This window comes from Chaetodon auriga, chromosome 2 (assembly GCF_051107435.1).
Source record: "Chaetodon auriga isolate fChaAug3 chromosome 2, fChaAug3.hap1, whole genome shotgun sequence".
NCBI lineage: Eukaryota > Metazoa > Chordata > Actinopteri > Chaetodontiformes > Chaetodontidae > Chaetodon > Chaetodon auriga.
In genome coordinates, this window is record NC_135075.1 from 31,218,993 (window position 1) to 31,243,954 (window position 24,962).

At 47.1% G+C, this 24,962-nt stretch overlaps 1 protein-coding gene across 3 annotated transcripts; it reads right to left on the minus strand.

The window, feature by feature from the left end:
* Positions 1–208: 208 nt before the first annotated feature.
* On the minus strand, positions 209–24,962 carry LOC143330262 (protein FAM107B). 3 transcript variants are annotated; one of them, XM_076746698.1, is made up of 5 exons: positions 24,814–24,962; positions 16,157–16,232; positions 5,667–5,871; positions 2,718–2,877; positions 209–2,281 (listed from the first exon to the last, which is right to left on the minus strand). In XM_076746698.1, exons 1-5 carry the CDS (start codon positions 24,835–24,837, stop codon positions 2,165–2,167), a joined length of 582 nt encoding a protein of 193 aa, XP_076602813.1. In that variant the 5' UTR covers positions 24,838–24,962; the 3' UTR covers positions 209–2,164. The 3 variants fall into 3 exon arrangements, with proteins under 3 accessions (XP_076602813.1, XP_076602802.1, XP_076602790.1); XM_076746687.1 differs by lacking the exon at positions 24,814–24,962 and adding an exon at positions 16,694–16,769; XM_076746675.1 differs by lacking the exons at positions 16,157–16,232; positions 24,814–24,962 and adding an exon at positions 12,209–12,442.

The following is a 24,962-nucleotide window of genomic DNA, read 5'->3' on the forward strand; positions in this document are numbered from 1 at the left end:
GTTGTGAGTCCAGACGTGATGGCACAAATAATGATGAACAATAGTCACACTGATAACTTCACTCCCGATTCTCCTGCAGCTGATGAAGACTTTGTCTCACAGGATATGAAATCAAAAGTCAAATCTGTCCTGAACACCATCGGTGTCTCCAGGCCGCCATCAACAGTCTCCTGTTCAGAGTCTCCTGACGAACATAAAGACACACACAGCAGGATTATTGTCCTTTATTGACTTCATGTCCACAGACACATTTCTGCTGTACGTAAAAAAGGACACATGCAAATAAAAATCAGTCTGTTTAGATTCTAGCCTTCATTTATACACTTAAAGTCTAAAGTGCTCCATTAATTCAAAGTGATTTCAATGATTCATTCATGTTCATTTCACCATCAGGGATCAAACCTGAGCGAGCGTAAGGCTTCAGGCCGGTCACATGACCGTCTCTGAAAATCTACGTTTCTCAAGTTTACCTACGAACGACGGGAGCGTGAAACATGGACTCTGTCTTCTCATCTGGTTTCTTGTAATAATGAGATATTTTCAGATAATCACGTCCACACACCTGAAGTCAAACTTAGCTTTTCCTTCAGTTCACAGATTCATCACATCTGAAAACTGTGATTCATTAACGAGACACAAACCTCACAGATCTGCTGCACATTGTGATTATGAACGTGATCGAAGGAGACGACAGACAAGTTACGTCCAAAATCAGCTTCCTTTGTTTCATGAAATCCTGCAGAATCAGCAGATTCTGTGACGCTTTGATCCACAGACACGAAGGTTTAGGCACAAGATCGTTTCTGCATCCATGAAGGACAGCATGTCCACACAGCTGGGGACAGCTGTCCACAGCTGTCCACAGCTGTCCAAAGCACTTTCTGAACACATTCTCATACTTAGAAAATAACAGCCGCCAACAGGCCAACCAATCAGACACCAGACACATAATAACATAATAAATCTAGTAAGATCTCATGATGACAAATGTCCAGATATGAGTCATGTCATTAAATCCAGGCTTGAATTCTTTGTATCATAATTCAAATGATTAGCATCTTAAAAGTAATTATGTCATTTTGAGATACTAATTGTCTAATTATGACATCTGTTGTCCATGTCTCATCATCATGAGACAGCGTCTTTGCTTCTTGTGAAACGTGGGCAGTGCTGATTAGGGGAAATGAGCATTGAAAGTCATTAAGATAAGATAAGATGAGATAAGAATAATCTTAAGAGTTCTTTCTGTGACACCAGATTCATTTAAAATGACGTCATAATTACAACGTTTAACATTTTTAATTAAATAGAAACATTTATGAAATCAAATTGACACATTTTGAATCAAATTTTGTCTGGATGTTGAGACGTGTCGTCCATCCGTCCGGCCGTCTGTCCTTCACCTTTAGTTGAATTGTCATAGTCTGTCCTCAGAAGAGTCTCATCCGTTCTTATTTCACATGAAGCTTCCAGAGATTTGAAGAATGAAAGAAATTAGAAAATACGAATTACTGATCGATTAATTCTGACGTTAGTGTCTCTGACTGAAACAGAGAGCAGCGTCCTCAGACACAAGTCCTGAATGAATTCAGTCTTTTCTTCAAATTACGTCTCGTGTATCTGTTAATTGGACAACATTACATCCCATAATAACAAGAAGATCTTGATTTCATCGCTGAATAATCACAGTTTTCTGTCTTTGTTGTGATCAATAATCAATCGAATCTTTCCGATCTTCATCGCCGTCCTTCCTTCTGAGCACAGTGTTGCTGTTTGTTTCCATGGCAACAGCCGCCCACCGCAGGTGTGACAAGCCAAGTGATGTGTCCATCAGGGAGTGTGTGTCAAACCCAGAAGAGGACAGACAGTCACGGTTTGGAGAGTTTAATGTGATGAGCTGCTGCTCGTCATTCATTCGTTCATTCAGAGCTCCCACTGTCCAGTGTCCAACCCTGAGAGACATCACAGCTGTTCTGTCCACACAGTGTGTTTGTAATGTCTCTTCAGTGTGTCCTTCATTGTGTTTGTGTTCTCAGTGTGTTCATGTCCCCAGAGTGTCCTCAGTGTCTTCTCAGCATGTCTTCAGCGTGTCCTCACTGTGTCCCGTAAACATGTGGACAGTCTGGTTCTCAGTCCACTGTCCCCTGCAGGACAGCAACTGTCTCTACACCTCCTTCTCCCCTTTACTGTGAAAGGACGTCCGTCTCAGATTTTCCTTGACTTTGACGAACTCCGGAGCTTTCAGGTTGTCCTCCTGCTCCTTCTCCTGCTGTCTCTCCAACTGCAACATGAGACAGAGGACATTCAGGACAACAGGAAGGACAGAAGACGGCCAGCAGAGGACAAAGACGGCATGACTGACTCACAACATCTCTAACATTCCTGTGTGTACCACTGTGTGTGTGTGTGTACAACTCTGCGTGTGTGTGTACCTCTGCGTGTGTGTGTACCTCTGTGTGTGTGTGTGTGTGTACCTCTGCGTGTGAGTATACCTCTGTATGTGTATACCTCTGCGTGTGTGTGTACCTCTGCGTGTGTGTACCTCTGCATGTGTGTATACCTCTGTATGTGTGTACCTCTGCGTGTGTGTGTACCTCTGCGTGTGTGTACCTCTGCATGTGTGTATACCTCTGTGTGTGTGTGTACCTCTGTGTGTGTGTACCTCTGTGTGTGTGTGTACCTCTGCGTGCGTGTGTGTGTGTGTGTGTGTGTGTTACCTCCTCCAGCTTCTTGTGTCTCCTCAGCAGTTCGGCCTCCAGAGGAGAAATCTTCCTGTGAGCCTCCTCTTCCTGTTTCCTCTGTTTGATCAGCTGATCTCTCTTCCTCGTCTCCAGAACTCTCTGCAGCTCCGGCTTCATCTCAACACTCGCACCCCCCCTGAAGAAATGCACACGACAGTACACATCACACACACACACACACGCACAGAGGTACACACACACGCACAGAAGTACACACGCACACACACACACACACACACACACACACACAGCGGCTTCATGCTGGTATCAGGATCTGATCAATGTTAGAAATAATGAAAACCATGAACAGCAGCACCGTGTGTTTCGTCCAGCAGAGGGCACTCTGCTATAACTCCACATGAAACCGTGAACATACATCACTTTCTATGTTTCTCCATCAGCTGATTCACAAACAGAAGTGTGTGTGTGTGTGTGTGTGTGTGTGTGTGTGTGTGTGTGTGTCTTCATCACAGACTGAACGGACTACAGATGATTTTCATAAATCTCACACATGAAAACAAAAGACCGTGAACGAGTGAGGGTGAAGCATCCTCTCTCTAAACCTCTGAGCAGATTCCTGTGACAGCTGATGACGTCAATGAGTGTGTTTTATGTGTGTGTGTGTGTGTGTGTGTGTGTGTGTTTCTGGGCCTCGTCCAGCTTCAGTTTTCCTCCTGAATGATAAATCTGAAGAAAAAAGTCGACCTCGTAGTGCTACAGCTCCGACTGTGAATGAGCGACTGTGTGGAGGTGAAATGAAAACTTTCCCAGCATCCTCGGCGGTGCAGGCCTGTGAGGTGGGAGGCTGTTGCTTAGCAGCATCTGCTCGCTTCTTCCAAAACTTCACGCAGTCTGAGCTCGACGGCCGAGACAGAACAGAGGACGGCAGGAAGTCCTGTAGTTAAAGGTATTTGTCCAGAACACGCTGCTCTCTGATTGGACAGCAGGTTAAATGACACTGTGTGTCGGTCAGCTGATGCCGAGTCCAGACTGGAACCAAAGTCGTTTCTTGATACCAAGTACGCCAAGTTCGGACTTACGAACTTGGCAGTTCGGACTTAGCGAGTTGGACCTGGGAGTACAGTCTCTCCAGGACGGGAGGACGCAGGATGGTCGTTCTGCACTGGGACGGCAGCGTACTTGATGACGTCACCATCTCAGCTCGTCTTCCGGTTATCGCCGAAAACTTTGGAGCAAATTTTAAACTACGCGCTATCGTGATGAATCGACCACAGATTTTAAGTTTTAATATCCACTTTCTCACATACAATAATCTTAAAACCACATTCCGTACTACTAAAACAGTAGTATTTCGAACCTGTAACTTTACAGTTGTGATTCCTCTCCACCGCCATCGTTGCTCCGAAATGCATTCTGGGATACGTGGCTGCCCCAAGTCCACACAAGTCACCACCCGATGCATCCTCGAGAAAATGGGAGGCACAAGAACACGTCCGGGTATTTGACTGTACTTGGTGAGATGCGGACTTTTGAATTGGAACAGAACTTGGACTGAGACTGATGACGTTTGTCAAGTACACAAGAACACAAGAACAGAGAAGAACGCACGTTGAGAAAGGCCTCAAGATTCAGCAGAAGCTGCATCACAAGATTAAAGTCTGGACCGAGTCATGTGACCGTACAAGGGTCACATGACACAGACCCAAACTCTCGGACACACATGAACACACTCTCGGACACACACTTGGACACACATGAACACACTCTCGGACACACAGGAACACACACTTGGACACACATGAACACACTCTCGAACACACACTTGGACACACATGAACACACTCTCGGACACACACGAACACACTCTAGGACACACATGAACACACTCTCGGACACACACGAACACACTCTCGGACACACAGGAACACACACTTGGACACACATGAACACACTCTCGGACACACACGAACACACTCTCGGACACACATGAACACACTCTCGAACACACTCTCGGACACACATGAACACACTCTCGGACACACACTTGGACACACATGAACACACTCTCGGACACACACTTGGACACACATGAACACACTCTCGGACACACAGGAACACACTCTGGGACACACACGAACACACTCTCGGACACACATGAACACACTCTCGGACACACACTTGGACACACATGAACACACTCTCGGACACACACTTGGACACACATGAACACACTCTCGGACACACAGGAACACACTCTGGGACACACACGAACACACTCTCGGACACACATGAACACACTCTCGGACACACACTTGGACACACATGAACACACTCTCGGACACACACTTGGACACACATGAACACACTCTCGGGCACACACTTGGACACTCATGAACACACTCTCGGGCACACACTTGGACACTCATGAACACACTCTCGGGCACACACTTGGACACTCATGAACACACTCTCGGGCACACACTTGGACACACATGAACACACTCTCGGACACACACTTGGACACACATGAACACACTCTCGGGCACACACTTGGACACTCATGAACACACTCTCGGGCACACACTCGGACACTCATGAACACACTCTCGGGCACACACTCGGACACACATGAACACACTCTCGGGCACACACTCGGACACACATGAACACACTCTCGGGCACACACTCGGACACACATGAACACACTCTCGGACACACATGAACACACTCTCGGACACTCATGAACACACTCTCGGGCACACACTCGGACACACATGAACACACTCTCGGACACACATGAACACACTCTCGGACACTCATGAACACACTCTCGGGCACACACTCGGACACTCATGAACACACTCTCGGGCACACACTCGGACACACATGAACACACTCTCGGGCACACACTCGGACACACATGAACACACTCTCGGGCACACACTCGGACACACCCTCTGTTACCGTTTGCAGCTGCTCATCAGCTCTCGGTGAAGCTCCTGGTGACTTTTTGAAGCTTTGACCGGATTCACAAGTTTTTTGGGTTTGATAAGGTTGTTCTCCTCATCTTCCTCCAGGTAGTCCGGCTGGGGGACGTAGCTGGACACGGGGGACGGCTTCCTGTGGACGCCCTCGGTCTGGTGCTGTTGCAGGTTTGCATATGCTGAGGCTAAAGACACAAAGACAGAACCATTAAGATTAAAGGATAAAAAGTCCAAACTTAAATTTCTAAGGCCACATCAGACTGGACTTCCTGCCCTGCAGAGGAAGAACCCTTCAGACTCCATTATGTTTCCTCTAGCGCCACCCTCTGGACACACCTCACACACTTCCCTCCCCTATGAATACCCCCTTCACACTGGACAAAACACCCACAAGCATTAGGTGTTTGTCTTTAATGGGAAAGGGTCCAATCAGCAGTCATTCCCAGGTCACATGACATGAGCGATCGGCAGTGATGGAAACATGACACCCGGGTCGACTCGCTCCTGTGATGACGACACATATCGCAGTTCTGGACGTTGGCATGTAAATATTGTCTGACAGACAGATGGTTCCGCTCTGCTTCATCATCATCATCACCATCATCATCATCATCACCATCATCATCATCTTCATCGTCACCGTCATCACCATCATCGTCATCATCATCATCATCATCATCACCATCACCATCATCATCATCATCATCATCATCACCATCATCATCACCATCATCATCACCGTCATCATCATCATCATCATCATCATCGTCATCATCATCATCACCATCACCATCATCATCATCATCATCATCACCATCATCATCATCATCACAATCATCATCATCATCACCATCACCATCACAATCATCATCACCGTCATCATCATCATCATCATCACAATCATCATCATCATCATCATCATCACCATCATCACCATCATCATCATCATCATCACCATCATCATCATCATCATCGTCATCATCATCATTGTCATCATCATCATTGTCATCATCACCATCATCATCATCATCATCACCATCATCATCATCATCACCATCACCATCATCATCATCACCGTCATCACCTTCATCACCATCATCATCATCCTCCAGCGTGTTAGTAACCTCAAACATGACAAACCAGTGTGTGAATCGAGCCAATCAGCTTGAACGAGTTTGAACGAGCTGCTGAGAAACTCGACAGGATGTTTGTGGACGTGATGAAGGCCGCGGCCGGCGGGCTTCTGGTCTTGACGCCGCGCTCTGTGCCGCTGTTTGTCGGAGGTGCTGTACTCAGGTCTCACGGCCCACAGTGTCGTCTCTCTGTCCATCGCTCGTCTCAGAGAAGAAAGGACAGATTAATGGGCATCTGATCCGAGTCCTCAGATATTCTGGGAGACAGAGATCAGATGTCATACAGTTCACTTCACACAATGACCTCTTTCTCAAGTGCAACCAGAGACCAGCATCCGCGGCTGCTTCATATTTCACAAAAATGAAAGCAGCCCTGGACGTTTGCTCGTCTCAGAAACACAGAGATGGCTGCAGCACGTGGACAAAAGTATGTGGACAGCTGTTTTAACTGGATTTCCTCCAGGTGCCGCAGGGATTCATCCATCAGTAGAAAAAAATCCATCATAGGTCAGAAGCAAAACCTCCGATTCACATGTCACATCAACCGTCTTTGAGATGTTCTGCACAGCTTGCCATAGGTGAGGGAGAGACCAGAGCCTCCCAGTTCAGCAGACGTGAAAACAGTCAAAGTCTCTGTGATCGTGCTGGTCACTGCATCTGTCTGCGCTCTCTCTGATTGGTCTCTCTGGACGGACAGATCCTTGACGCCTGTGCCTGCTGTAAACTGAGCATATTGTGGTTTTATTTGTGTTGTGATCGCACTTCAATGACACCTTGACCCCCAGCGAGGACGCCCCCTCACGGATCTCCCAACCGACAGTTCCTCACTCTGGAGTGACGGGACAGATGAGGTTCAGGGTTCTCGCTGAGTCCTGCCGCAGACAGAAACCAGACACCATGAATCAGCCCTCTTTTACTGTTTGAGTATCTGAGCTGTGTGAAGTCACTGCTGATGGAAACCTTTCCTTTTTCCTGCTGTCGCTGTTTGTTGCAGAGACTACAGAGCTTCATCAGTGCTGCTGTTCCTCAGTAAAACCAGATAAGGACACGTAGAAGTACATGGACATGGAGGACGTACAAACACGCCGTCGGGGTAAACGTCTCCGATCAGCTTCACCACTGAGCTCCTCCACGCTTCGTCTTCACATTAACAGCACTTCCAGAGATCGGACAAACTCTCTGATTGGATGATTCTTCCAGCAATGCTCTCTGGGACTTGTATTTGTCTTTTCCCCTCAAGTCGTTCTGCACTTTAACTGGATTTCATGTCAGTGAGAGTTGATCAGCGGAAGATGCAGGAAGTCTGGATGGACTTTGAGATATTCTGAGGTTTCATATTGATCTGAGGCAGCTTCTGCAGTTTATCGACGTCTGTGAGTGCCGTTATCTGGTTTCAACAGTCTGATAACTCAGAGAGAGGACGGCTGTCTGACTCCACCTCAGCCGGGACCAAATGTCATCATGTTACAGGCCAGAAGATAATGACTGAAAATACCCTGAAGTTGCTAAATCAGATCAAAGCTGCTGCTGTGATGACTCATATCGTCCTAGAGAATAAAACTCATCGACTCTGACCTGAAATTTCATTTTACCAAATTTACAAGCTTCTCATGACGATGCTGGCACACCCTGTCCTGATTCCTCTTTGTGGTTTGAGTCTGAACTTAGACGACGAACTCAGCAATGATAATGATGATAGTGACAATGATACAAACTTATGTTGCCGCAACAAAATGAGAAACATTCAAAAGGAATTACACATTTTGTTGAAATGAAACCTAAATCTAGAAAATAAATCTCTCTCTTAGGTACGTTTTGGTCTTTGCCTTCAGACTGACCTGGAATCTGTCACCGGTGATGGTTTTGACATTTCACATACTTTGATTTGTCGACTGATCATACAGAGAGCTGTGATAACTGTTCAAACACAGCGGGTTGAAGTCTGCCGTCCTCTTACACAAACGCTCAGGTCACAAACTCACATGTTGCAAAAGATAAACTAGTTTGACGACTCAAACTGTGCAGATGTTGATCAGCTCCATAAAAACAATCCTGTTTTTCCCGTTAAGAAAAAGCTAAAGAGCTCTTTCACTTTGTTTCAGTTTCACTTCGATCCTAACCAAAATTACAGGTGTGAAACCTCCACTGGATCTCAGCCCAGCACAAACAGCCTTGATCTCGATCTGGATCAAGCTGAATGTTGGTTCAGTTCGGTTCCGGAGGGAAAACATTTTGTTGGATGGTTTGGACCAATGGCCACCGTCAGAACCAGCAAAAAGAAAAACACCCAAACAAAACAGGACAAAATGAGCTCGAGACGGGAGACCAAATGTTTCTTTGGCATTTGGTCCGACGACTTTATGAAGAGTCAGTTAGAAAGAAATCACAGATATTCTGACAATTTTCAATTATTTTCTGAGAGGACGTCCGTCCACAAGCCGATCACCAAAACCACCACAGAACACCGGACCAAAACCAGGACTAAAACACCACAGAACACCGGACCTAAACCAGGACTAAAACACCACAGAACACCGGACCTAAACCAGGACTAGAACACCACAGAACACTGGACCAAAACCAGGACTAAAACACCACAGAACACCGGACCTAAACCAGGGCTAAAACACCACAGAACACCGGACCAAAACCAGGACTAAAACACCACAGAACGCAGGACCAAAACCAGGACTAAAACACCACAGAACACCGGACCTAAACCAGGACTAAAACACCACAGAACACCGGACCTAAACCAGGACTAGAACACCACAGAACACCGGACCAAAACCAGGACTAAAACACCACAGAACGCTGGACCAAAACCAGGACTAAAACACCACAGAACACCGGACCTAAACCAGGGCTAAAACACCACAGAACACCGGACCAAAACCAGGACTAAAACACCACAGAACGCTGGACCAAAACCAGGAATAAAACACCACAGAACACCGGACCTAAACCAGGACTAGAACACCACAGAACACCGGACCTAAACCAGGACTAAAACACCACAGAACACCGGACCAAAACCAAGACTAAAACACCACAGAACACCGGACCTAAACCAGGACTAGAACACCACAGAACACCGGACCTAAACCAGAACTAAAACACCACAGAACACCGGACCAAAACCAGGACTAAAACACCACAGAACACCGGACCTAAACCAGGACTAGAACACCACAGAACACCGGACCTAAACCAGGACTAGAACACCACAGAACACCAGACCAAAACCAGGACTAAAACACCACAGAACACCGGACCAAAACCAGGACTAAAACACCACAGAACACCGGACCTAAACCAGGACTAAAACACCACAGAACACCGGACCAAAACCAGGACTAAAACACCACAGAACACCGGACCTAAACCAGGACTAAAACACCACAGAACACCGGACCAAAACCAGGACTAAAACACCACAGAACACCGGACCAAAACCAGGACTAAAACACCACAGAACACCGGACCTAAACCAGGACTAAAACACCACAGAACACCGGACCTAAACCAGGAATAAAACACCACAGAACACCGGACCTAAACCAGGACTAGAACACCACAGAACACCGGACCTAAACCAGGACTAGAACACCACAGAACACCGGACCAAAACCAGGACTAGAACACCACAGAACACCGGACCAAAACCAGGACTAAAACACCACAGAACACCGGACCTAAACCAGGACTAGAACACCACAGAACACCGGACCTAAACCAGGACTAGAACACCACAGAACACCGGACCAAAACCAGGAATAAAACACCACAGAACACCGGACCTAAACCAGGACTAAAACACCACAGAACACCGGACCTAAACCAGGACTAAAACACCACAGAACACCGGACCAAAACCAGGACTAAAACACCACAGAACACCGGACCTAAACCAGGACTAAAACACCACAGAACACCGGACCTAAACCAGGAATAAAACACCACAGAACACCGGACCTAAACCAGGACTAGAACACCACAGAACACCGGACCTAAACCAGGACTAGAACACCACAGAACACCGGACCAAAACCAGGACTAGAACACCACAGAACACCGGACCTAAACCAGGACTAGAACACCACAGAACACCGGACCAAAACCAGGAATAAAACACCACAGAACACCGGACCTAAACCAGGACTAAAACACCACAGAACACCGGACCTAAACCAGGACTAAAACACCACAGAACACCACCAGGACACCAGGACTAAATGACCAAGCTTGCACGACTCCACAGTCCTTTAATCTTTGTGATGAGAGAACGTGAAAACCCTTTGTTATATAAGAACATCCGTAGAATACGTTCTCCCACTCAAATCAAGTTTCCCTGCCAACAAAGACTTCATCTTCATCATCCTACACTCATCCACACCAACCTCACACTGATTTCTGAGCAGTTAGCGCCACGTCGCTCTCCAACACATGACTCAAGACCTGAATTATTCATGAAATGTATAAAAAGCAGAATATCCTGGAAATACAAAAACAGTGATGGAAGTACTGCACAGGTACTGCAGTTACTCCTGCGCTCACAACATCAGACACAAAAAACAATGGTGAGCTCTTCAGATCTGAAGCATTGTTGTTGATTAGTGACCAAACAGAATACTACAGAACAGTAAATGATCTCCACCAACTGCAGTGTGAAAGTACTGCTCACAAATACTTTAAATGTATCAGTGAGAATAATAAAGTAATATATGATGCTGTGATGTATTTCATAATTTAACAATCACAAACCACTTGTCATAATTAGTACTTCCACTGTTTATACTGAATGTTAACTTTGCTGATAGTACTTCTGTAGTTTTATTGAAGTCAAATCTAGAGTGCAGGACTTACGCAGTATATTTACTCTCTTGTATTGATACTTTTACTGAATACTTACTCCATCACTGTACACCCCAACACATGTATGCAACCTTCATTTTCAAGTCCCAGAAGGATAAATAACATTATTAAATGCAGTTATTATGAAAAAAAGAAAATAATCTCTGTCTATACGGATGATTTATTCCTAAATATGGAAAAAAAATCCAAAAAACAATTAAACAAGTGCATTTTTTGAACAATCTGATTTAAGTTTCCTCGTTTTGTTTTAATAAAAAAATACTTTTAGGAATTGTCATCAGACACAAGGGAACAAACACAAAAGTGACAAACGTCGAGACGAACTAATTAACAAAGAATTAAACTCTTTTATCAGGAAACTGAAAGACTGTCGACCTGTTTCTGCACATTCACTCATTCACTGCAGCACACAGCCCACATTCATGGACTCATCAGGACAACACTCGTTACTCTCTGGACTAAATGAGTCAGGACAGGCTTCAGGAGGTTCCAGGATCGGACTCAGTCCTCTTACCAGACTTCACCATCCTCTCCCTGGCTGAGGGGGGCTGCTCAGGGCTGCAGCTCGCCCTGTGATCCATCAGATCCATCTGATCCGTCTGATCCATCAGATCCATCTGATCCATCTGATCCACATGTGTTTCAGTCTGTGTGCACCTTCATGCTCTCAGTCCGAGCAGCAGAGCTCCTCCTCTCCTTCTCTCCTCCTCTTCCTCTCCACTCGACTGAATCATGTTCAGTGTAAAACAACAGTCACATGATCCTCTCAGGGACTCCCAGCATACTGCTGCTCCTCCTCCTCCTCCTCCTCCTCCTCCTCCTCCTCCTGCTCCTCCTCCAGCTCCTCCTTTTGAGTCTCATATTTGGAACATGTAGAAAACTTAGATCTTCATGATCTGGATGAACTAATCAGGTGAAAGCTTCTTCCACAGGTTGGTCATGTGACTCCTGTATGTCATGATGTCAGAGCAGGACTAAAATCGATGGTCAGATGTTCTGTTCCTTCTGCTCAGTGAACTCATATTTCAGAATAACGCTCAAGCAGGTGGTTTGAAGGGGAGGAGGAGGAGGAGGAGGTGACACTGCATCACACTGAAAGTTCGATCACGTCCGCTGTGTTTTACTTCAAGGTGTCTGGATGTGTTTATCGTGTAACGCTGTCAAACTCTGGTGTTAGCCACAAAGTGTTTGAATGCTAACGCTAGCTGCTGTCTAATGTAGCTCATGGGTCACCGAATATGACGCTTCACCTTCCGATGTCTTTAACTATCGTTGTCTTTGCAGTTTCTGGCCGATCAGTGCTGTAATGACATTGATTAGTCAGGCTACGTTTATTCGACCTGCCACCAGGAACACAGCAGGACGCCTTCATCCTTTTCAGCTTCCCGCCCTGAGCGTGACGTCAGAGGAAAATGGCCACTGTGTGAATATGGTCCACAGTTCAACATGACAGCGGGGGAACAGCACGCCTGGCTCTGCCCCTCTAAAGTTAGCCCGTTAGTTTAAATCCTACAAAAACCAAAGTGTAAGAACGCCGGTTTGCTGTTCAGTGGACCGTTAGTGCCCGAGCTATCTGTTGGCCGTGACCAGGGACTTCCTGTACTCTCCACTGGTTGCCTAGCAACTGCTTAACAAAACACTCAAGTCTCAAACATGTGGTTGCCACTTGTTTTCGCTCGCAGGTGCCAACTCGATCAGCCAATCAGAGGAGCTTCACTGTAACGTGACAGTGGGCTGAAGCCAAAGATGAAACTGCTGAGGAAACGGATTTTACAGCTTAAATCAAGTCCTCCTGATTCTGGATCAGTCAGTCATTCACCGCTGATTCAAGCCCCTTACTGTCTTCATCTGCATAGCAACAGCAGCTCAGAATCATGGGTATTGTAGTATTTAGAAAGACAAAACAAAGTGATTGGTCAGAACAGAAAGCCGAATGATGGTTCGTGTCACATTCAGAACTTCCATTGGAGAAACATGTAAAATAAGAGCAGCTGCTCTCACTTCATGACTGTCTGAAACTCCCACTGATGATTTCTTACATGGAAAAGCAGCACAGTGTCCCTCTGGAGACTGTCCTCTCTGATGCCGCCTGATGCCTGAGGATCACGGACTGTTACGACATGTCGTTGATGCACAGACATCCAGTCAGTTCACGGTCAGAAGTCACAGCGTGCAGCTCAACGCTGACATCACAGACAGGACGCCTTCATCCCAAGGTGCTAATGGGTAATGACCCCTCCTGCTGCTGCTTGAATGAGTCACACCCACACCTGAATAAATCTACAGGTCATGGTCGAACATTTCAACGACACCTTGTCAGGTATCAAAAAGAGGCCGACTGACAGAGTGTCCTCATGTTCAAACTTTAACGGAGAACGGAGGACAGTCCGCTGTCATACATGCAAAGAAGACGTCTGTAACAAAGCAATACGTCTGACAGGAAAGGATTACAGAGAATGCTGGGAACTATTGAGCAGCTGCTCAGTGCTGCCCCACCTGTCCACAGTACCAACCTGTGAAGAACCTGCATTGCTCTTCAATGACAGAACAACCTCAATCAGAGGCAGCATGTGCTCAACAAACCCTGTCAAACATACGGAATCATGGGAAAATTCACCTGTATCACATTAACTGAGCCCTGACTGTCAGAGTCCAACTCGTCCACCTCATGTGTCCACACTGAACCTGAAGTATTTAAAGCAGGTGTTTGGCAGAGTTTCATGTCATGATCATAAATACATGTGTGCAAACAGGAATCTGCCCCGATGCCTTTAAACCAACTGCTGTAAAACCTTCACTAAGACACCAAGCAGACAGTGATGACGTCACTGACTTCAGGCTGATATCCAAGCTTCATTCATCAGAGAGATTCTTTAAAGATGGTTTCAGTGCAAATGAACTCATTTCTTAAAATGACATGAGGATGAATTTCAGTCAGACTTCCAGAACAAACAGCTGAAACTGATCTGACTGAAACCATCAGACTAAACTCTGATGAAAGAAGCTCTCAGTCTGTCCTGTTGGACCTAAGAGCAGTTTGATACGATCGATCACGATGTCTGCATCAATGGTCTTGAACAGCTGTTGGTCTTTGACTGAGTGTTAAACTGGTTTCAAACAAACATCAAAGGCACAAAGTTTGACGTCAGTCTTGGAGATCATGTGTCTGACAAACATGACGTCTGTTCTGGTCCATTCCTGCTCTCTGTCCATGCTGCCTCTGTCTCCAGCTGTTTGTTCATGAGGGACTCGTTGGGTCTCTGTAGATAAAGACTTTGGTCTGTACCAGCTCTGTGTGGAAAGTGTCCTGAGACAACTTCTGTTGTGATTTGGCCTTTTATAAATACAATTGAATTGAATTGAATTAAGTTGCCACGGGAGAGCACAAAGTATGTTTCTATGCAGACGACACAAAACTGAACATCTGTGCTGAACCAGATGATGCTCTGACTGACTCCATCAGTGACAGTCTGTCAATCAATAAATCAATCATTCAATGGATGAGCAACAATTTCTTCAAGGATTGTGGCTCAAGAGGTAGAGCGGCCGTCTGCCAATCAGGAGGTCCGTGGTTTCGATCCCTGGCCTCGGCAATCCACAGCCAGAAGTATTCTTCGGCAAGATACTGAATACTGCCCCCCCCCCCCCCCCCCCCACAAAAAAACAATGCTGTGCCATCAGTGTGTGAATTCATATGTGAATTTATATGTATAAAAGACAAACTGAAATCCTTCTAGTCTGACCTGAAACAAATAGAGAAATGCTGTTTAATAATCTGTGAAATGAACTCTCTGGATTGAATCTGAGCGTTCAGTCTTGGTGTTCTTCTAGATTCAGATCGGAGCTTCCAGTCTCACATGAACAAGGTGACGATCATCTGCTGCTGGTTTATCGGAGGTTTCGTCTTAAAGAAAATCAGGATGCAGCGTTTGTCGATGACGCCCAAAAGCTCTGGAAGACTCGACCGACAGATATCAGGAGGCTGAACACTCCCTAAAACCGTCTCTCTTCGGCCTTCAGGCCTGATCCTGCTCTGCTGCACTTCATGTAAATTGTTGTATTTTACTTGATTTCACGCGTGATGTTTAAGTCACATGATTCATGGACGCCATCATTTGTTCACTCTTTTACAGCTCAAACACTGAATATTTCAGCTGATGTTTCTTCATTTCTGGAGTATCATTCTGCTCTCTTTAAGCTCAAATTGAAAACACTCATAAAACAGATGAATTTAGAGACTCGCTGACGGTTGAACGTAGCTGCTGCTTTCAAACCGTGTCCTCATGCTGTAATCAGAGCAGACGGCGGTTGAGGAAGCGGCCGGTGGTTCAGTGCTTCCACAACAGGCCCATTACAGCCTCAGGCACACCGAGCGAGCAGCGATAAGCCGGAGCAACCATTCAGAGGTCAGACGCACCATTGTCCTCCGAGTCGGACGGTAACCTGAGAGGGACAAACTTACCTCTGCCATTTGGGTGCTTTCCATTTTTCACACACTGCTGCTTCGGCGGAGGCTCGTGGTCGATGCTGTACGCCTTCTGAAAAACAAGAAGAAAATGAGGAAGATGTCGGTAAACTGGGATCATCTCCAGCTTTACTGGGCAGGTCAGAGAGTTCAGACTGGATGTGAACGAAGCGTCCAGAAAACTGGACAGAAGAATGAAACAATTCAACAACAAACCAAAGTAAACTTTTGTAAAGGACACTTAGATTCCTCTTCCTCTTTAAAAAACTGCCACCTACATTTCCCACAATGCAACAGGACCGCCAAGACGACCGGTGTGTGTTACAGTGGTGAAGTGTTTTTCTAAGACGTGGAGGTGAAGCAGTAAAGACGAAGACAATGACGATGACGAAGATGAAGATGAGGCAGAGTCGGGTCGACTTGAGTCGGGCTGGGTCGGGTCAGGACAATGTATTTCCTGTTCGAAATATTCATATAAAGAACTTGAAGATGACAGATGATGATGATGATGAAGATGATTTCTTAAAACTGTACCTTTAACATTCAGCTTCAAAATATGTCTCTCTTTGCTCAGCCCTCATCCTCCTCCTTCTCCCCTCCCCTCTCCCTCCCCCTCCTCCCCCTCCTCCCCTCCCCCTCCTCCCCTCTTCCTCCCCCTCCTCCTCCTCCCCTCCCCCTCCTCCTCTCCCCTCCCCTCCTCTCTCCGGGTGTTTCTCAGCCGCTCGTCTCCTTTCAGACTCCAGGTCAGCTGGACGGCCTCCTCTCTGACTGAATGGACTTTGTGTTGGTTGCTAGGAGAGCCTTCGTCAGGCTTCCACATGGTGACAAGGCTCTCACTGTCTGCAGACCCCCCCGCCGGCCCTGGAGGAGGGGGGGTCCCCTGAATGAATGCTGTTTACTGCAGGATGATCTGAGAAGGATCCTTTTCTCTTAAACTGGTCCCAGAAGTTTAAACCCAGCAGGAGGTTAGCGGAACAGTTCAACACTTCCTCTCCTCCTCCTCCTCCTCCTCCTCCTCCCTCTGAGTCACATGTTCACATTGATCCACTCTCACATCTGTATGATGAATATGAAGCTACAGCCAGCAGCTGGTTAGCATAGCTTAGCATAAAGACTGGAGATGGGGGGACAGCTAGCCTGGCTCTGTGACAAATGTCTCCTCCTCTGTTCATTGTGTACCGAGCCTGATGGGAGGAAGAGGAGGAGGAGGAGGAGGAGAACGAAGTCTTCACTGTGCTCCTCAGTAACTGAACTGACTGAACTTCAAGAGGCTGTGAATGTCGTTAACGATGCGGCCGCCACCTGGAGGCAGCCTTCAGTTTGCTCGTCAGACAGCAGCGAGCTGATGTGACATGAATCAACACACAGCTGATGTCAGATCAGTTCTGCCGGGTTCAGACGACACTGAGACGGTCAGCTGGAGGGTCTCAAACACCCTGTCCTCTGTCTCAGCACGACTGACCTGAGCACAGTCTGACCTCTGCTGGACAGACAACAACATTACATCTCACTTCACACAGACCAGCAGCATGAACAGGACAGAACAGGACAGGACAGGACAGGACAGGACAGGACAGGACAGACTAGAACAGAACAGAACAGGACAGAACAGGACAGGACAGGACAGGACAGACTAGAACAGAACAGAACAGAACAGGACAGGACAGGACAGGACAGGACAGACTAGAACAGAACAGAACAGGACAGGACAGGACAGGACAGGACAGACTAGAACAGAACAGGACAGGACAGGACAGGACAGACTAGAACAGAACAGGACAGGACAGGACAGGACAGGACAGACTAGAACAGGACAGGACACGACAGAGCAGGACAGGACAGGACAGACTACAACAGGACAGGACACGACAGAACAGGACAGGACAGGACAGAATAGACTAGAGCAGGACAGAACAGGACAGGACAGACTAGAACAGAACAGGACAGAACAGGACAGGACAGGACAGAACAAGACAGAACAGGACAGGACAGGACAGGACAGACTAGAACAGAACAGGACAGGACAGGACAGGACAGGACAGAACAGGACAGGACAGAACAGGACAGGACAGGACAGGACAGACTAGAACAGGACAGGACAGAACAGAATAGAACAGGACAGGACAGGACAGGACAGAACAGGACAGGACAGACTAGAACAGGACAGGACAGGACAGAACAGAATAGAACAGGACAGGACAGGACAGGACAGAACAGAACAGGACAGACTAGAACAGAACAGAACAAGACAGAACAGGACAGGACAGGACAGGACAGGACAGACTAGAACAGGACAGGACAGGACAGAACAAGACAGAACAGGACAGGACAGGACAGGACAGACTAGAACAGAACAGGACAGGACAGGACAGGACAGGACAGGACAGACTAGAACAGGACAGGACAGGACAGAACAGGACAGGACAGGACAGGACAGACTAGAACAGGACAGGACAGAACAGAATAGAACAGGACAGGACAGGACAGGACAGAACAGGACAGGACAGACTAGAACAGGACAGGACAGGACAGAACAGAATAGAACAGGACAGGACAGGACAGGACAGAACAGAACAGGACAGACTAGAACAGAACAGAACAAGACAGAACAGGACAGGACAGGACAGACTAGAACAGGACAGGACAGGACAGGACAGAACAGGACAGGACAGGACAGGACAGACTAGAACAGAACAGAACAAGACAGAACAGGACAGAACAGGACAGGACAGGACAGGACAGGACAGACTAGAACAGAACAGAACAAGACAGAACAGGACTGGACACAACAGGACAGGACAGACTAGAACAGGACAGGACAGGACAGGACAGAACAGGACAGGACAGGACAGGACAGACTAGAACAGAACAGGACAGGACAGGACAGACTAGAACAGGACAGGACACGACAGAACAGGACAGGACAGGACAGGACAGACTAGAACAGAACAGGACAGGACAGGACAGGACAGGACAGACTAGAACAGGACAGGACAGGACAGAACAGGACAGGACAGGACAGGACAGACTAGAACAGGACAGGACAGGACAGGACAGAACAGGACAGGACAGACTAGAACAGGACAGGACAGGACAGAACAGAATAGAACAGGACAGGACAGAACAGAACAGGACAGACTAGAACAGAACAGAACAAGACAGAACAGGACAGGACAGGACAGGACAGGACAGACTAGAACAGGACAGGACAGGACAGAACAGGACAGGACAGGACAGGACAGGACAGACTAGAACAGAACAGAACAAGACAGAACAGGACAGAACAGGACAGGACAGGACAGGACAGGACAGACTAGAACAGAACAGAACAAGACAGAACAGGACTGGACACAACAGGACAGGACAGACTAGAACAGGACAGGACAGGACAGGACAGAACAGGACAGGACAGGACAGGACAGACTAGAACAGAACAGGACAGGACAGGACAGACTAGAACAGGACAGGACAGGACAGAACAGGACAGGACAGGACAGGACAGGACAGGACAGACTAGAACAGAACAGGACAGGACAGGACAGGACAGGACAGGACAGGACAGGACAGACTAGAACAGAACAGAACAGAACAGGACAGGACAGGACAGGACAGGACAGACTAGAACAGAACAGGACAGGACAGAACAGACTAGAACAGGACAGGACACGGCAGAACAGGACAGGACAGGACAGACTACAACAGGACAGGACACGACAGAACAGAACAGGACAGGACAGAATAGACTAGAGCAGGACAGAACAGGACAGGACAGACTAGAACAGAACAGGACAGAACAGGACAGGACAGGACAGGACAGAACAAGACAGAACAGGACAGGACAGGACAGGACAGGACAGACTAGAACAGAACAGGACAGGACAGGACAGGACAGACTAGAACAGGACAGGACAGGACAGGACAGAACAGGACAGGACAGACTAGAACAGGACAGGACAGGACAGAACAGAATAGAACAGGACAGGACAGGACAGGACAGGACAGACTAGAACAGAACAGAACAGAACAGAACAGAATAGAACAGGACAGGACAGGACAGGACAGGACAGAATAGACTAGAGCAGGACAGAACAGGACAGGACAGACTAGAACAGAACAGGACAGAACAGGACAGGACAGGACAGGACAGAACAAGACAGAACAGGACAGGACAGGACAGGACAGGACAGGACAGACTAGAACAGAACAGGACAGGACAGGACAGGACAGACTAGAACAGGACAGGACAGGACAGGACAGAACAGGACAGGACAGACTAGAACAGGACAGGACAGGACAGAACAGAATAGAACAGGACAGGATAGGACAGGACAGGACAGACTAGAACAGAACAGAACAGAACAGAACAGAATAGAACAGGACAGGACAGGACAGGACAGGACAGGACAGACTAGAACAGGACAGGACAGGACAGGACAGGACAGGACAGACTAGAACAGAACAGAACAGAACAAGACAGAACAGGACAGGACAGAACAGGACAGAACAGGACAGGACAGGACAGGACTGGACACAACAGGACAGGACAGACTAGAACAGAACAGAACAGGACAGGACACAACAGGACAGGACAGGACAGAACAGGACAGAACAGGACAGAATAGACTAGAACAGGACAGAACAGGACAGGACAGAATAGACTAGAACAGGACAGAACAGGACAGGACAGGACAGGACAGGACAGGACAGGACAGAATAGACTAGAACAGGACAGAACAGGACAGGACAGGACAGACTAGAACAGAACAGGACAGGACAGGACAGAACAGGACAGGACAGGACAGGACAGGACAGGACAGGACAGACTAGAACAGAACAGGACAGGACAGGACAGAATAGACTAGAACAGGACAGAACAGGACAGGACAGGACAGGACAGGACAGAATAGACTAGAACAGGACAGAACAGGACAGGACAGGACAGACTAGAACAGAACAGGACAGGACAGAACAGGACAGGACAGGACAGGACAGGACAGGACAGACTAGAACAGAACAGGACAGGACAGGACAGAACAGGAAAGGACAGGACAGGACAGAACAGGACAGGACAGGACAGGACAGGACAGGACAGGACAGAACAGAACAGGACAGGACAGACTAGAACAGAACAGAACAGGACAGGACAGGACAGGACAGGACAGGACAGAATAGACTAGAACAGGACAGAACAGAATCCATCAGCGTTTGCGTTTGTCTTCGTTCAGTTTCAGTTTGGAGCCTCGGGGGAGAAGCAGCACCTCTGACTTTGAACCAATCACAGGAAGGAAGAAGACATGTTGAAGCCTGAAGCCTGTTTCCATGGCAGCGATTTCTCACCTGTGACAGGTGTTAATGACTTTAAGTGTATTTTATGTCGCATGTTTGTCTTTCCTAGAACACGGATGGTGATTCTCTTTGACCTGATGACACTCTTGATGATGAGATTATTATCTCATCAGTAGACCTTGAACAGCGATCGTCCAATCACAGCTCAGCAAACTGAGCAGGTGAGTCTGTGTTTCTGTTTCTCTGCTCAATCTGCAGATCTCTCCTTTGACTTTGACCTTAAGTGCACTTTGATGCTTTTACTTCAATAAACGTTTCAGGGCACAGGGTACAGAGTATTTCTACACTGTACACTGTAGTACTAATACTTTCCATAAGTAACAGCTGTGAGTGCTGTTAGAGAGTCATGAAGCTGAATCCAATCAGCTCACAAAAGCTGATCAGAAATCAGTGAAATCGTCACTTCAGTTCAGCTGTGAGAAATCAAAGGCTGGTTCATGAATCACACTGAAGGCAAATCTGTTCATTTGTAAACTGTAAATGTGAGATTAGAGATTAGAGATTAGAGATTAGAGTCCCACTTCAAAGCTTCTTCTGCTTTCTGTATTTTTAGCTGCAGGATTTCCTCTGGACGACTTAATCTGGTCCAAGCTGGATTTAACCCACTATGATCCACATCCGACGCCGCAAACGCTCCAACCTCATTCATTTTCTGTGTTTATGGACATCAAACAGTGTGTGTGTGTGTGTGTGTGTGTGTGTGTGTATGTGTGTGTGTGAGAGTGTGAGTGTGAGTGTGATCAGGCTGGCTGATCCTGGATCTGTCAGATGGACATTGGTCACATGGTCCACTCTTGGTTCCACTCTTGGTTCGACTCAGGGGTCCCCGCTGGGTCCATTCAGGGTTCCACTCAGGGTTCCACTCAGGGTTCCACTCAGGGTCCACTGAGGACCAGGAGACTCCATGACTCATTCAGCTTTTCAAACAGGTTGTCAGATGAAGCTGGACGTGTTTCAGCTTGCCTCCACCTGCTGCTGCTGGTCGACACCACTAAGAATAGACATTACACCGACGTTACGCCCGATGCCTCCGTCCATACGCACTGCGGTCAGCTGTTAGTCGCCACGCTCAAACTTTCCACTGAAACACACATCAACAGAGTGTGTGTGTGTGTGTGTGCGTGTGCGTGTGCGTGTGTGCGTGTGTGTGGGCATTACATCTCAAAGGGAAATAAAATTAAACAGGTTTTGGTGAAAGATGGCAGCCAACAGATTATAGAAGCACAGCTGAACTGATTAACATATTAATCAATTCGAGGATTGAAATCAAGTTCTATTGAACGAAGATCTATTTTCCTTGAAGTGATTTCTGACTATGAAGTGAAGACTGACTCTCAGTCAGTCTTCACTGACCTGCAGCAGCTTTTGTCCAGGTGTGCTCTGGTGTCATCACTGATGGGTGTGGCTCCAGGTGTCCGACCACACCCATCAGTGATGCTGTTTGTGGTCCGACAGAACAGACGGAAGCCTCGCTCAGAGGAGCTGACGTTCACCTCAGAACCAATGAGAAGAGAGAACCAATGAAAGCACTGAGAACCTATCAGAGCTCGTGTTGTGATGTCAGCTGCAGGTGGAGGCTGACGTCCTCTGACAGCCTGTTGAAGTCTGTCTTCATCTTCCTTCAGTCAAACTGTGTCCATTGACAGTCGGATGGATTAGCTGTTAGCAGCTAACCTGCTGACTGAACCTGAACCTGAAGCTTCACCAGGGTGAAGTGACATCACCTGTCATGAAAGTTGACTGAAGACTTTCAGTGTTCTTGTCATACTGAACTTTATGTTTCTTGAAATGTGCTGTCCTGGTATACTACCAGAATCCACGACAGTGATAGGTGGTCTGGATCTGGATCAGGGACTTGTCTTTCCCTCAATAATAACAAGTGCACATTACAAACATCATCTAAAACCAAGAAACAAATGACTTTCCTGATGGAGTCCAGCTCTGACTGCTGTGATTTCAACCTATAACAAACGTGTTGAAACACGACAGCCTGCGTGACCTCTGACCTCATTCATACATCCCAAAATATCTCAATGAGAGTCATGTGTCAAATTGTTACCCTGGATTTAAATATAGCACGCTGCTGTGTTCTGATGTGACGACAGGGTCATACATTTTCAATGATGTCAAACAATCCAACATGGCCGACAGTGACGGTACATTCTACAGTGAGAAACAGATATTAAGGGCCGCACGATGAAAATAACCATAAAATCACTCATCTGAGTAAACTTTGATCTAATGTCATTAACTGAATTACATTTTTAGAAGAAACTCCACACGTAGCCTTTATGTCTGTTTGTCATCCACTAATGTCTCATCAGCTGCAGGATGATTGTGATGAAATGTGGTTCAGACGTTCACGGTCCCCTCAGGATGAACTGTAGTAGCTCTGACGAGCCTCTGGCCTTTCATCTAGTGCCATCATCAGGTCACGTAGCCTCAGCTGGGCTTTGAGCTGACTGGCTAATGTTAGCATGCTAAATTAAGATGGACAACATGCTAAACACTATACCTGCTGAATATTAGCATGCTAGCATTGACACTGTGCACGTTAGCATGCTGTTGTTAGCATTTAGCTCAAAGCACCTGCCTGCTGCTCGAGGAGGGCCTTTCTGTGTGGAGTTTGCATGTTCTCCCCGTGTTCACCTGGGGTATCCTCCGTAAAAATATACCCCCACTAAAAACATGCAAGAAGATCACCACCTGACCAATGGTGACGCCGAAGCTGGGTCCCCGGGCGCCGGTCTGGCTGCCCACCGCTCCTGGTCTGCCGCGGAGGAGGGACGACCAGGATGGGTTAAAGGCGGAAGTCAAATTTCACCTTGTGTGCAGTGCTCGCATGTGTGTGACAAATAAAGGGGAATGTCTCCCCCCGATTCTTCTTCTTCTTCTTCTTCTTCTTCTTCTTAAATGAAGCCTCACAGAGCACGACTGCAGACAGTTTCTGTACGAACAGAAAGTCGGGCTGCAGCTAAAATCTGTTTCAGTGATTTCTGAATCTGATGATTATTTTCATTCCATTTGTAAAACATGAGAGAAGTGAGGAGTCCGAAACTCAAAGAAACCAAGTCTCCTTAATGAATCTTTGCCATCGGTGACTGAAAATATCTGCAATGATTCATCAATCACAGAATTTTCTGTCCATCGTGGAATCGATCGACAGATGATCCAGGTCAGAGTTTCTGCCTCTGAACGCATCTGTTGGAAATCAATGATGACAAACTGTGCAGGTCAAGTTTTCAGGTAGTAAACAAACCCCAAATCTACTTCCTGTGGGAGACGAACAAAAGCAAAGCTGGACTGACCTTCTTTCCATAAGCGGCTCCCATTCTTCCCAGTCCTCTGCTGGTCTTTGCTGCTGGTTTGTAGAAGCAGCTCCACAGTCCACAATCCTCCTGTCTCTCTGCCTTCTTTCCTCTCCAACACTTCTGTTTCCTGCAGCTTCGCCCCCCCC

What these genes read in the sequence shown, in the direction of transcription:
- LOC143330262 (XM_076746675.1), bottom strand. Translation starts at nt 12,320, where the DNA reads ATGGATCAGATGGATCTGATGGATCAGACGGATCAGATGGATCTGATG. An exon ending in GGAGAGGATGGTGAAGTCTG is followed by an intron (nt 5,872 to 12,208) that starts GTAAGAGGACTG and finishes TTGTGTCTTTAG; the next exon opens with CCTCAGCATATGCAAACCTG. An exon ending in CTGATGAGCAGCTGCAAACG is followed by an intron (nt 2,878 to 5,666) that starts GTAACAGAGGGT and finishes GCATTTCTTCAG; the next exon opens with GGGGGGTGCGAGTGTTGAGA.